The sequence below is a fragment of the Neodiprion fabricii genome, chromosome 4 (assembly GCF_021155785.1).
Source record: "Neodiprion fabricii isolate iyNeoFabr1 chromosome 4, iyNeoFabr1.1, whole genome shotgun sequence".
NCBI classification, from domain to species: Eukaryota; Metazoa; Arthropoda; class Insecta; order Hymenoptera; family Diprionidae; genus Neodiprion; species Neodiprion fabricii.
In genome coordinates, this window is record NC_060242.1 from 34,106,226 (window position 1) to 34,121,846 (window position 15,621).

General features: G+C 42.1%; 1 protein-coding gene across 10 annotated transcripts in view; it reads left to right on the forward strand.

Moving 5' to 3' along the window:
• LOC124181131 (cAMP-specific 3',5'-cyclic phosphodiesterase) overlaps positions 1-15,621 on the forward strand; it is a 276,361-nt gene that overhangs the window by 144,801 nt on the left and 115,939 nt on the right. For 4 of the 10 annotated variants that reach the window (XM_046567377.1, XM_046567378.1, XM_046567379.1 and 1 more), the window contains exon 2: positions 5,525-6,917. The exons of the other annotated variants lie outside the window; for them this stretch is intronic. In XM_046567377.1, coding sequence (XP_046423333.1) covers positions 5,917-6,917 — 1,001 coding nt within the window. In that variant the 5' untranslated portion in view covers positions 5,525-5,916. The remainder of the gene's footprint in view (positions 1-5,524; positions 6,918-15,621) is intronic. 10 annotated transcript variants of the gene reach the window in all.

Sequence of the window (15,621 nt, forward strand, 5' to 3'; positions counted from 1 at the left end):
GAACAAATACTACACACATTGTGCAGGCTGAAAAATATCTGAGGCTCACACGTACAAATATCAGGGTATTTTTTTTCCATCTCGTTTCGATCACCCTCCTCGTGTCTCGTGTTTGTTTTTCGTTATGCCGCAGTCCTTTCGCTCTACTGTGTATAAATTCACCGTTTGATATATTTCACGTGTTCTGTCTAGTGACGCGGTTTCGCGGTGAGTTATTCTCGTCTATGATAAAATAATTTCACGATAAACAGAGGAAGAAAAATTATGCCCGATGGCCTTAAGCCCGAATGCATTGATCATTAATCCACATTGAAATTTATGCGGCTAGCGTGCAAATATCCGCAGTGACCCGAACTGTGTCTCTATCTTTGAAAACGCTTGCGCTTCCTGGAGGAAAGTTGTGTAATTGAAACAGGTAATCGTACCGCTTTCGACCAGCGTTTTCCACGGGAGGTAAATTTATCGCTCCGTTCTATCTTTTGACGAGAGGATAAATTCCATTTATCTGTACCCGATGCAATGACGGTTGGAAATTATGACGGTAACGAGAATGCTACCCTCTCGTTTCGTCCCTTTCACGAGACAGTAACACGGCACAAGTGGCATTCGAATCGATCCTCTCATAGATATCCACGCGTCCTTGGGTGGGTGGGTGGATTTACCTATCCTCGTTATTTCACCTCGACAGACAAGGACCTTGCGCAAGGGGTTGTTGAAGGTTGTCGTTCGCGGAGTCATAATTTCCCGACTGCTTTTCAAACCGGCGCAACTTTCGCGCACTCGGATTGGTTCTTGAAGCTAATTTAATTACGATTCAAGGTCTCGGATTTCTTCATTACCGCCATCAATCAAGTTGGACGATCGTTTCGTGATGCGCTATTTGTCATAATCAATTGTCGAACGATTCGACCCGATGATTATCGACGTCCATCATGTCTTACGTCCGTAAAAGCCCACATACTAGTTTTCGATCCAAGTATGTCGGTATCGTTGTCGGATTTCGCAAAACTGGTAGCCTCAAGAGACGATGAGCATACCACTGCCACTTGAGCGTTATCTTTTAATTGTATAAAAAATCATCGAGCACCCTTACCTACGACTTAATCCTGGATCTAATGAAGTGTCGGGTAATGATTGAATACCTTTTAAATTAGTCAAGGCATCGGTATGGTCAGTTTGCTGAATTGCTATTCTCAAACATCGTAGTCGGCAACGTTATTAGTTTCGCTCCTAACAGCTTGCAATTAACCCAATTCAACGCGTGGCTTTAACTGACAATGAGTAAGAGTATTTCTACGTGTTCACAAACGAGTGTTCAGAAGAGTAGGAGAATAGAAGATTAGGTTGACAATTCGTAAATATCGTGTGAAAAATTGCCCCACTTTACGCGAAAAAATCAATATCAGCAAATATACACGACAGTACGTTAACGTTAATCCTGTACTGAAGATGAGAGTTCGTCGAAATTTCTTTCCTAAAGTTAATCCTGTACGTTAACGATTCAAGAGGCCGAGTATAAGGTGTTTTAGTGGATACTTTCACGATATTTCATCCAAATGAATGAAATCCAGATTCTCAATTTGTTTAATGGAAATCGATCATTTGCACAACCGTAAGTGTAATTGGTACATATCTGACAGCCATTTACCCGTATATCTATACCCGTACAGTGTGTACACTTCGGTAAGCGGGCCAATTGCCAATATCGATCGATCCTGATACTCATAACGCGATGCAATCGTGACGTCTTCGTTAAGTTTCGTCACGTTAATTAGCGTTATTCTCTCCGAGGATGGGGAAGTTTATGCGCCCGAGAGCATTTGAGAAAGTCCATATACATACCGCGCCGCGACGCTCGCTACTCGCGGCTTGAAAATCAAAGTTCGCTAAAAGGCGTAATAGATTCTGAAGGCATTCTGCAAATACGTTAATTGGAGTATTTAAGAGTCATATTCCAGTACGCGTTAGAATTTCTAAGGGTTATAACGTATCAAATGCGTGGGAATTACTTGACAACAAAACGGCATCACCGAGTGACAGGAAGCAAATAACAAATACAGCGATGCCTTCGCTCGTATGGAAATAATATAAAAAAATTTCGTAATTGCGGGTATAGCTTTTTTTCTGACGGCAATTAAATTTGTCGATAATTTCGAAGAAAACGAACAAATTTCGCATTTCAAATCAAAGCATGCTTGTACATTTAAGGTGGGTTTCTGGGAGGGTAAACCCTCTTCCATTTAGCTAGCTCTTTCCCCAGGCATATAATGCAGTTATAGGAGATGCAGCCGTGGCGGTCTGCAGCAATCGACCGAACGATGCCCGGGTCGCGTTGCATTCAGCATTGCCGTATTTTCAGAGAGCTTGCGAAGGACGAGGCTAATCGAGCGGAATGCGAACAAAGGCGCAAAAAGTACTCGATTACTTGGCGAAAAATCTACCATTCCCTGTCGAATTCAATGCTTTAACTGGTTTGAAATATACGTGGAAGAGAAATGCCGGTGCAGCGCTGCTGAGCGCGAGGAAAACCGCGACGAGTGTTTTATATAAGTGAGAATTACTTCGCGGCTTTACTGAGAAAATTAGGATTTACACGGGTCGCAAGTTATGGCGCGTTATGGTCATTCGACACTTCGTGCATCGCCACCTTTCGAAGCTTCCGAATATAATAAATAACGGGGCTTCTTCGTTCGCTCATCCCATTTGGACAAGAGTGGATTTATCTTGAGGTTATCTCTTTCGTGGAAGCCTCGAGTCACTACGGCTTCGCTGCTTCACCCTAAAATATTGGGTTACCGTGTAAGGTAGCCTGGATTAGTAGAAGTGAAAAAAATCGAACCGCCCTCGAAGTAATTTACGCATCGCGTGTAGAAAAGCTCGAATCTCTCGCCTCTGTAAAAACACGTCACTCGTCGACGAGATCTAACGCCAGAGTATTTTAGACACTCCAGGCTGCTCGCGGAGCGGTTTTCGGGCGGGAATTTTTCGCGTATGTGAATATTTCAAGAGTGACGGGAAGGTTTTTTGAAAATTTGAATCCTCGCTCCGACGGCCGGATGTTTGTCCGATGATACGTAAGAGTCTGCCACCCAGGTTCGAGCAGTCGCGCAGTCTAAATATAGAAAGCCTGCATAGTTGGCGTGCTTGAGCTCCGAGTTGCAAAAGATGCGTCTTTCTCGAGGCCGGGAAATCTTCTTTCCTCGGGTCGCTATACACCTGGATTGTGTAAATAAATCGCAACACCTGTTCCGAGTAACTTCCTTCCGCCATTGTAATCGCAGCCGCCATCATAGGTCGTAAGTTTGAACATGCTTAGAACACGGTTGCTTGTACCAAGCCGAAAAGACAATGGAGTCTCGGAATTAATCGAGAACGATAAAACCGGCAATTAAATCCGAAGCTAAAAAATAATTACGCACTTCCCACGACGTTTTGCTATCGGACTCGGAGATGCACGCGAGCCGTTAATTTCGCTATACGTTACACCGTGCAGAACTGCGCGGCAGGATACTAGATGTTATAGGAATTACGTTTACGTGAACGTTACAAATTAAATTACGCGTTCAACCACGAACCTAATTTACGTGACTCTCGTGGCAAAGTTTATAAAGCCACGCTAAAAGTTTAAACGAATTCCACGCGCCGTTCTTTCATCCGAAATTTAGCCTCGTTAAGAGCTCTGCGGTCGGGAATATTTCGTCACTGACATTAAATACTTTACAAGCAGTATTGAATAGCAAGTGATTTATCATTTACACCCTTCAATTCGTTGTACAGTTGGCAAATTTTCACCGGAATTTCTACCATTATGGGATGCAAACTACCCTCGAAGTATCACCTTTTCGAACTCGGTGTCACACATTGACAAAATTTTAGGCCGCTTGTTCGTCACTTAATAATAATAAAAAAATTTACGATAATACGAAAAGCGTACCGATCGGAGATCCTATCAGAGAGCGCGTTGAAGGTATGGGAAGCAATTTATTTCGCCGAAGAGTTTTCTTTATTCCGCGATCCACTGGGTAGTGAACGGAATGAAAAGACACTCGATATGTGTATCGAAGGATACACATATCTTCGGCATTATATTGACTCTGCAAATAGAAAGGTATTTGAATTCGAAACCAATCAGCGGGCCGCAGCAGAAAGCTTCAGATATGGATTTAAACAAATCAAGCACTCAAAGCGTAAGGTATTTGAATAAAATTAGCTGATTCTAACACCTGACTTTCCCGCTCGTCGGTGAATCGATGGAAATGCGGGAAGTGGAATGGTTTCCCACGGTATACAAAAGTAGGTCACAGGATAATATAATAATGATAAGATGGCAGAAGCTTTGGGAGTTTTTGCTGAAAAGGGAATTGAATAAATGAACCAAGAAACCATACATGCCGTCCGAACGCACGTGCTACGTTAGATTATTAATCTTGTTGTCGACACTGAAAAAGGTCACCGATAACACACCCGATTAATCATAAAATTGCTTACACCGATCACGGACTAAAATTATCTCTACGAAGTTGAGGTACCTAATGTTTCGCGTTTTCGTTCCAACGCTGTATTCACGAGGTCGACAGCCCGGGTCAATAAATTTTTTCCCCCTGTAACCGGGACCTGGTGTTATCCCGTCATCCCCAAAGCATAGCTGGGTACGTACCTACTCTTCGTCCACAGTGACACGACACCAGCTCTCTCCGGGCGGCCTGCCACTCGACTATTCATGCCTTCAACTTCGGTGCCGAGAGGTTCTTCAGCCAAGCGATATTTATAAAGATAAAGTTAGCGGGAAAACGTACCCAAAGCAACTTGCAACGAGTTCCGAATTAAAACTGTCGTCCTTGAGGCGGTTACCTCTCTAACCGTAAACAACTGAGATACCTTTGAGATTTTTACCATGTTCTGTTTTTGCATTTTTTTTTTTTTAGCTCTCATGATCATTTCTAGAATGGAAGAGTAAATCAAAGAGTCCCACCTTCGTCAGAAGTCGTATTTATGTATGATACGGTTACAATTTTCCCTACGTCGCCGTGAATGCCAGAGGAAACTTTCTTGTTTGACTAGTAAACGTTCCGCGCATTCGTTTCAAGCAATGAACCGACTCACCTAACAGCACTTTGAAATATAACCGCCATATTTCTGGCATTTGACAGGCGAAATTGATGGTCCTGATTTTGGACAGCCGGTAATATAGTTTGACTAATACGCGCTCCCCGCATTCGTTTTACGCGATCAACTGACTTACCTAACAGCACTTTAAAATGTAACGAACATGTTTCTTGTCTTCGACAGGAAAAATCGATGGTTCTAATTCTGGGTAGCAGATTATTTCTCCGGTAAATGGCTTGTAGGTTGTAAAAAAAATCTCACTTCCACCACCATCCGAGGATTAAATTCTAGAGTTACAGACAGAGAGCGATTCGACCCGTGGTTCAAAAGCTCTTTCTTTTCTTGTTGGTCATGACTCCGGACACGCAGTTTAAGTGAAATGAAAAACTCTGTCTCCACACGGTTAATTAATTTTCAGCTAAAGGTCTACAGGTCGGAGCAAGGAAATTCATCAGTCTCCGAAGGACTAACGAGCCAACATTCCTTAGGTACACAGTTGAAAAGTTCTAAAAAGAAGAATCGGAAAATTTTCCAAGTACAATACAGCGAAATCAAATTAATCGTTGAACGCGAAGCCGAGAGCAAAATTCTCGGGTCTGAGACGCAAACAAAAACTTGCCATCGCAAGGATATTGAGAACGAGATGAAGAGCAACGCTCAGATGGTTTTCTGACGAATTATTCCCTCAAAAGTTGTTCGAATTATCTCACCTAAATTTTCGTATTCCGAACAACACACTACGAGAAAAAAAATAGCAGTCAGAAAGGTGAACCGATCTTTTCCTTTGAGTTTTGAGTAGCTTCGACAACAATGGAGGAAGACGACGTCGAGGGACGGCAGACGGAAATGACCAGGGTGACGACACACGTCCAAGAGACAATAGCGAGTTCTGCAAAAACGGTGACCTCGAGTTTGCTTCTAAGTCGAATATCCGGGCAGCATAATTCAGCCGACGAGTCCGACACGGTTGAATACGACTCCGAAAGCGAGGTGGAAAATATTCCAAAGGATGAGGAAAGCGTCCCAATCGTTACGGACGAAAAGGGCATCCGGATATCCGGTCCGACGCGAAAATCGCGGGCTGGAAAGTCCGATCCATCAAGGGTGTCGACGGCCACGATTCAAGTGAGCGCCTCCACCTCGAGATCAAAGGCGAAGGCTGTTTCGTCCAAGTTTTGTGGTAACAGGGCAGGGCTCTTTGTCACTTCGACGCAGAGTCCTCAATCGAGCTCAAGTCAGGAAGAATACGAACCGGAAGTAAAGATAATACCGAAGCAGCAGCTACTCACCACAGGGAGCACGAGCCTGGTCGTTGCGAGGTCCATGGAGGGCCTTCGTACCTCGAGGAATTTCTTGAGCGCCGACGAGCGTTACAGCGAGGACCGAAAGTCCTTGGAATCGCTTTCCTCCTCCTCGGAGACCCACACGACGTCCAGGAGTCACCATCGGAGTTTTTTAACATCGTCGGAAAAGGATGTGCGGCGGATCGTGACAATGGAGACGCGAAGCAGCGAGAACTTGCAGAGAGAAGAGAGCTTGAACGCCGAGGTTAGGCGCGGACTGTTTGCCAATACTGGAACGGAACGGAAGATTCCTCAACATCTCAGTCTGCCACCGTCGTCTGGAGTCTTCTCGCTCACCAGTCCCGGTGGAAGTGATCGAAGGATCACGATCCTCAGCCCCCACTCGCCTGCTCAAACTCCGGACCTTCTACAGTTTACGATGCAATCGACGCTGAAGACCAGGAGGAAGAAGGCTGTCGTACTGCCGAGGTTGGTGTTACCTAGAAGCGACTCGGAGGTCTTTTTAGAGTGAGTAGTGTAGACTTTTTAGTACTCGATAGCAAATTGAACTTCACCGCTTTCGTCGAATTTCGAACGAGCTCACGTGTCGCGTCCCTTATCTTTCGCAATTGGCATTTCATCAGCTGGCTAAACCCCTGCCAACAAGTATAAGTACAGTATCCAAAGGATTGTTGCTTGATCTGAAACACGGTGTGTCGCAATTACCTTTGCGGAATTCTTCAACCTTCCATCGAGTATTTACAATTAGATTTGAATCTTGCTTCGGCTGGATGCGTGATCAAATTTCCCTGAAATTAAGTTCACGAATGCTTTTGTATTGTTATAAATTTTTTCTCGCATACGCGAGCCATAATTTTCTCCACTAGAAACTTGAACTAGAAACTTGTATCACGTGTTGCATTTTCTACTTTTTACGTGCCTGCTTTATACCCTTATTTCCCATGAAAGCACCACAAGCATACACGGTTTTCAATTATGACCTTTATTATTCATTGCAAGCTTGTTCCGTGCTTACTCTTAACGGTCCCTCTCTTGCTCTCTCTCTCTCTCTCTCTCTCTCTCTCTCTCTCTCTCTCTCGTTTTATGGATTTACAGCGATATTTTTATTACTCGTAATGAAACAAAAACAAAGAACAACAACTTTTCAAATTACACGCCCATATCGTATCGCAGGCTTACTCGAAGTAATTCAAAATAACAGTTTTGCTTCGTTGAAAAACTTCTTTCCGCAGTGTATTGCCCAAGGCGCTTGGTGAACGCACCAATGGTAATTGCGTTGGAAATGAAATCCAGACACGAGCTTTTTATTTTCAAAGAATTATCTAGAAATACTATTTGAGAATATCATTCTTTGCTCTCGTGTGTTTCATAAGCGCTCGCGCGCATCTGCACGCGGGGGAAATCTCATTACTACAGTTATCACCGAGGTGCATATTCCCCGTAGACAAAACTTTAATGCGGCCATATAGATGTCATCGCACTTGTCGCAAACACGAATTCCATACGGCGCAAATGGATGATATAGATTCTAACTAATTAGCTAATTCGTTGTACAATTCGCTCTCAGCTACTCAGCGTTTGTAATGCTTTCACGATAGAGTTAAAAAAAGAAAAAGAAAAAATTAAGTGTGCATCCCGCATGCCTACACGTAGACGTATTGTTTAATAATTATTATGCACGTATGCACAACAATCACAATATTCCGTTACTGAATTATTTTTTCATGGCCACAGAAGTTGGCACGTATTTTATTTATCTTCAGAAACTGCGTCTCATCGGTAAAGTCTGCAATAATAGGAATCAACCGTAGCTATTTCGCATGTTATGTATGAATATTGTTATATGCGTTCTGAGAAAACTCTCGATTGTGAGCCGCTAATCGGTTCGACTTTGGTCACGTGGTGTGATATTCATATTGCAAGATCGTTAATAGATTTAAAACAAATGTTTACGTTATCCGTTGTGCAGAGATACGTATAACGTGATTATCATTAGCGTCGAAATTCATTGAAATGAAATCCCCGATTCATCCGCCCCTCGGGGAGTCGTCGAAAGGTCAATCCAATCATGATTTAGGTGTCTCTAGCGGATGGCAAAACGAACATGGTGAACTATAGGCGAAAGCTAGAATGAGCAGGCGTACCGAATATATCTATAGGTATTTTCACTTCGCGGTTTGAAAACATGTTATTATTTTTAAAGTTTCACCGACATCTTTTTTTTCTGAAAGCATAATGCATGACATATATTTTAACGATACGAGGAGCTGTCCCGGTAAATCTGTCATGCTAAAACATTCTAAAAATATGCAAAACTTAGGACTTTTGTTTCGTCGCCTGGGCAGCTATAAGCGTGAGTGGACTCATCTGCAGCCCAACTATAAGCTGACGTATCCAAATTAAATATTATTTTAATATTTCTATTGCAAAAGCAGAAAGTGCAACGGAATATTTATTACATTGTATAAGTAGCACGAAATTGATAATTTTTCAACCATCTACGGATAACGACGCAATTTGGGGCGGAGATTCAACGACACCTTGCTTCGGTATATTAACACCTACGAGTGTAAATTGTACGGAAATTTAAAACGCCGGACCCCCGTGCAAGAAATTTATACGTTCGATGCGAAACGAAGCGGTTAAGCAAACAGGAGCAACGAAAAGGGTGAAAAAAGATTATAACGGATAATTTGATCAAGGCAATTTTTATGCAACGAATCCAGCACATTTTCTACTCTTATGGGGCTAGTGGCTGGCGGGTTCATCAACATACAGACAGCTTGGCACGTTCTCGGGAGTTATCTAACGATCAATCTCGTAGAAAGGTGCGATATCATCTCAATAATGCGCGTCTGAAAAACAGCGAATTTATAACCGCCCTATCCGCATATACCTACCGGTATTTAGTTATAAGCGAGCTGTTTTCGAAGGCAAAAATACATATCGCGTATGCTTATCGACCATTTAGTTACTCACAACTTTACTTTACGTAATGAAGCCGATACGGTAACCGCAGTAGTTTTGCGCCGTGAACATGTGGGTCAAATGATTACGGCCACACTAGAATCTTAATGGAATCTTTATAGTTTCAACGACAAGCGAAGAAACACTTTTGCGGCAAGGTGGTAAATGGAAAAAAAAAAATCCCAGACTTGTAACGAAAGAGTACAAATAACACTGTTCGGTACGGTAAACCCAGTTTCGGGACCTTTTGGTGTACAGTCCTGAATTAATCATTAGTCCGTTGTGATCCTACGTAATATTGTCCTTTGTCTTGATAATGTAGCGATATACCGCGTGTTGGATTAGAAACGCCGCGAGGGGTCTCAAACGCTGTCAATTTGTGTAACGTACAAAGGTAACGAGGAAACATTTGTTCGCGTATCCATCGTTGACGAGGTGACCAAAGCAGGTAAAGTTTCCGGCTCGATTTGAAAAATTGCACGTAAGGCATTGAGAGAATTCTGCGAGAATTATATCGCTCTTCTTACGATTAATTTTGTTCTAGTTTCAATTCTCTTGCGACAGTCAAGTGGTTCCGTAAGAACGGGCTGATAATGGCTTTAGAGTAGGTATTTACTCTGGCTTACAGCCAGAAACGCGTGAATTAACTGACACGTATTTGATAGTTGGATAACGACGAGGTTGTCGGCCATTTCTATGCGACCGGCGCGGGCGGCGCTAAAATAAGAGACACGCTAAATCTCTATCACTGTATACATCGTGCACGGTCAATACGCGCGACCGTAACTTGAACGCTAAATCGGATGGAATGATTAGAGCTTTCACGCTGGGCCGAAGCCGAGACCTACGGATGTTCGACCTTGTGGTACGATCTATTATTGCAACAAAGCTAAAACCGCCGATGAACCCATCCCATTAACCACGTTTCACGCATATCGCATAAAGCCCGTTCCAATATGATTTTACCCCATGGAAGCACCGTGGATTTACTATAATTTCAATCTTTCACCTTATACGGCATGATTCTTGCTCGTTGTTAGAATAATTATCTGTAGAATCTGTTGTTTTGCATACTCTTATGTTTTGTTTCTCATTCTTGTGTTTCAGGTAAGTGTGTCTAAATATTGCAGTTCTTGCGAGCACTTTACCTCAACGAAAAAAGTGAGTTATTTCAAACTACAGAAATTAACATTCAACGAAAAATTTTCGATGATTCGTCCTCTCCACTAACGTTAATTTTTTTTCCTATATACAAGTGATATTCGGTTGAAAAATAAGTACGCACATTGCGACGGTAAATATCACGAATACGATCCGATTTCAACCATGCGATAAAACCTTTGCACGCGCCATGGTGAATTTTATACTTGTTTTCAATATTCGTTCGTCATAGAACGAACGGACAGGCCAATTAGTGAACGTTTTACACTTCTGACTGCACTCACCCGATAAATGATTGCTCCAGTGGCTGTGGGTAAAAATTGAGGATATTAATATTATACAGACTAATCAATAGACCTGGGATTTTGGGGAAAATATATTTTATAACTAATTGACGTTTTATTGTAATATTTTAAATACTTGTGCGTCTTGAAAAAATGTGATAGACGAATGGGGCGTGACTGGGAGTTACTTTTGTAACACATTTATATCGCTACGTCGCGTAGTTCTGCAATTTACATCAGCACAGGATTTCAGCGTCGGCGAGTAAGCTTTAACGAGATTCCAAAATCACGGTGCTTTGAGCGGGATACAGAGGAAAATACCACGCATCGGAGACGCAAAATTCCAAGGCGAAGATTACCTCGTCACAAAGAAGCAGCGGCACGCAATTAACTTTGAAAGATGGGTTAAAATGTCGCGAGACTGTTTGAAGCTTCTTAAATAGAGACTGCCGACCCCCGCTAAGGGAAATTCCTCACCGATGTTCTTTGTTGAACGTTACTCTGTCTGTAAATTTCCGCGGCGATGCCGTGTATCTTATTCGACGCGGTGGATAATCCGCAACTAGTTATTCTGTCGTCCACCGTATCTAAACTTTGCCTAATTAATCTCAGTGAGCAGGGTCATCTGCAAAAGAGATTGCGATCTATCGTCCAAAATTTCCTGGGATCCTATGCATACATATTCGATACCGAAGTTGAGACTTTTACGTGATAATTATATTTGCCTTCGGTAAACTCAATTTTTGCTCAACGATATTTTGACGGACACTTTTCTAATCGAAAACTGTAATACATGAAGGGACATTGCCAAATTTCAAGCGTCGTACAATTATTCGTTTCGCATAATACAGATAATAAAATATATGCTGAGAATTTATCCGACAGACGTGTATTTTAAATGGGGAAATCCACCTTCTTGGTGGGACGTGTTAGAGTTGAGGTAAGAACCTGAAAAGAATAGGCTATTGTTTTTAAATTATTTGAAGTTGATTTGGAGGGTGAGCGGGAAAAAAATCGTCAATATCCTAAATAAGATACACCCTAATATACATTGATATTGAATCCTATGAAGAAAAATTTACATGCTGCCGATTACACAATAAAATTGTGGCAGACAGAAAAAGCAAAGCGGCGTGAAATGAATATTATACTTTTCTTCAATCGCCGTGAAGAGGATTGATGTTTTGATTCGATATCCCAAAAACGTTTCATGAACCGTCAATTCTCACGGTCAGTGAAAACAAAAAACGAATCAAGCAAAGTGTCAGGATCACGGATGAAGTAAGCTGCTTTCGTTTAAAATGTAGCAATATTTCAAAGCGATACAACATCAATTTCGTATGTGTTGTCGGCTTCATTCACGCTTGTCAAACATCAGGTACGCGCGTTTATTTATCAGTAACGCAAACTGTGCGTTCGCATGTGTAATTCGATCACACACACGCCATATCACGGTGGGATTTTCAGAGTACGTTACACGATTCAACAGATGAGATAGACGGCATCATCTCTGAAACTCATATTCAGACTTATGCACCATTGAAATTTGCTTTGTTTTAAAAAATATTCTCTCACCGAAGATATTTGGAAAAACGGGTGAAAATCCGTAGTCCGCATCAGATCTGCGCTGTATAAAGATCGCGATTGAGGTGATACGGAACCCCGGGAATTGTGGTCGGGACGTAAAACCGAAGCAGAGAAAGAACACGCAGCTTTCGAAAGCTGCTTCTTCACCCTGTACGTCACGCCGAGGGATACGCCCGTGCTTACCCTGTTTTATTAATAGGATCAGAGGACTCAATGTCCTTTGGTCCCGGAGCACGCGAAGAATTCTTGGACTACCTTCCAGAATATCTCCTCCTCTTTCACAGACCCTTCCGTACCTTCTTACGACCGCAAATATGCTCTGACGCGTGCTAAACCACTCGGGGATACGCCAATATGGATTCTGATATCGGAGCTCCGAGCATTCTTATCGGTACTTTACCCGAAACGAAAGAAGTCATTAATTGTCAGTTTTGATATCGCGGTTCGGTCCTGATCCAGACCAGCATTACTGTATGGAAATCAAAAATTTCAGGATCAGATTGATTGATATTTTACATTAATTTATATTTCGTGAAGCGATCCTGAGTATTATCAAAATAGAATCATGGAGGAGAGGGAGAACCTCTAGAGTTCTCCGATCGAGTAGAAAGCTCCGATTTTCTATATTTTTGGTCAATTGTCGGCAAAAAAGAACAACACATCTCATAACGCACCCGAGCTGAATTCGACCCTCTCGAATCTGTTGTACCTCATACTGTAATACTTCACTGCGAATATATTATATCCTTCTTCAAGTTTGTTGGAAAACTTGAGGAAACTTGGGCCTTTGAGGATGAATTCACCTTCCTATACATTGTTGTACAAAGTAATTGCGACGTCATGCGTCAGTTAATAACATCAAACCGACTACAAACTGTCCGTAAAGTTTATTTCAAAAGACGTCAACACCTCGTCGTTGCCGGTCTCAGTGTTCTTATGAATCAATCGGTCACTTTCTCAGCTTAGGCGGATATGAGCTAATCCAGAAAACTCTTGTTTCTACATCGAATAAAACCAAAACTCAACGTTAGACGGTTTATTGTTACAAGCGATAGATTCAGACCTACTGAGAATATCAATTCCGTCAAGTTTAAACGAGGTGCGTAGCTGGAATATTTTCCTGGACGCAAAGTGCTTATCTAACGATTTGTTTAGACATAGTCTGTATAAGTTTCGTCAGTCTCCTCACGTGTGACGAATTCGCGGAGGCACGTGGTTCTGATTCATCGTTCGGTTGTACTTCGCGGCTACGACATAACCTATCGTGTATAACTGACGTCACTAGCCGGTGATATTATTTCTGGCACATGACGTTGAGCCGTTGCAGGGTACAGCCCACTTGACTAAGCACCCAGGGTACCAGACTGCCAAATGAGCCGTGCTAAAACGTCTATACAAATGCTCGCAATCCGTTGACGTATGACGCGTGATTGATGCCGCTGGAGGGGAAATGGTGCTATAGCGATTGCTAATTATGTGAAAAATCGCGATCAGGGATGAGTGTCGGGAATGTATAGTCATAGACACGACAAATTGAACGCTTACTGTCTTCTACCTTTGCAGGACAGAACTAACGGAGTTTCTGCTTGTTGTATCGTCGAAGAGTACCCGATATTCTCTTTATATTCGTTCCACCGTCGCGACAAAACCTTCTATTTGGGTTCACCGAAGTTGTATCAGTCCCTGCGGGCTATTCTACCGACCAGATCGCGTCCCATGATTCGAGATCAAAGGGGTTGAAAGACCACAATAACGACCCCAAGGCACCCGAACTGCTTCTGTTAATTAAATGCACGAACTTAATTAACAAACAATTCTTTTCACACATCTCATCCATTTATGACTGCAGTTTCAGTAAATTTTTGGCAAAGACATTATCGAGTGCGGAAATGGAAATAATTGGTTAAACAAAAAATACGCAAACGAGCAAAAGTCTATCGTCTCTTCTTCGATTACTTTCTAAAGCGTGCAATATCGTACGGAAATCGACTTACCATTTCCTCAGTTACATTGTACACATACCCGCTTGGCGCAGGCGTTGAATATACATTATATACCATGTGATAAATACGTGCATATATTGGCTAATTTGTGGCTTGGGCCGACAGGTGATATCGATCCATCGGAAGCATTCAGCATCCGAACGACGTAGCATAAGTGGTAGGTACACATAGTTCCACGGTGATTTGTAATTCCGATTGCGACGTCTACACACTCGTTGGAGCAATCGTTATCTAGGATTGGCATTGGCAGTTCCAGCATTCGGCATCAGCGGAACGGTATAACTAGGTGGGAAAAAAAGAAGATAACTTAACCCCAGAGGTCCTTGCAGCTCACAATATCTGCACTTTCGGGTATCCGCAGCGTGATTGCAGACGAGTATAAGTTGAAAAATAGCAGGTGTATGAAAATCTGACAACTTTTACAACGTAATTCTAAGTCTTCTTCTTTCTTGCTTTTTGTTCCTTTTTTCGTCGCGAGTGAAAACCTCTCAACGACCGACGTGACGTCAGTAAAGAATCGCAGGAACTTTTTCCCAATCATTCGAATGCTCGTTATGATCACTGTTATTATATCAGAGGCACATGTATTGATTCGAAACGGCTTTGATTCTCGTTCAGAGGTTTCAATCGGGTGAGATTGTACGGTCGGATGAGGATCGTCACATCGTTAATCAGACTGGCTTCGTTCGTTATTGATATTTTTAATCCTTATCACATGTGTATTTTTAATTCCCCGTTTCTCTGTTTTCAGCGAAAAAAAGGAAATTATTGCAATCACCCCGAAAACGAAAAAGTTGGCTTTTCACTAGATCTCGACGTTTCAAGGTCTAGAGAATTACCCCTGACGTATGTATGTATGTATGTATGTACGTGATCAATTTTTTTTCCGATGATATCTCGAGAACTAGTTACCGAATTTCAATGATTTAGTCTCAATCGAGGCGGCTTTTCCAAACTTAGAACTGATTAGATTTTGGCTTTGATCGTTTCTGTACTTTTTCAACTATTTAAATAACAAAATTCGAAAAAATTAAATAAAAATGATATCGTAAGGATGGATGACTGGATTTGAATGACAATTAGTACCGCAGGGTTTGTTGGATCAACAATCACGAATCTAAAGTCAGATTTGCAAAATTTAAATTTGGCTTATTCGATAAGCTGAAAAAAAACTAAAAACATTTGGATTTTGGTGAGAATTAGTACTCG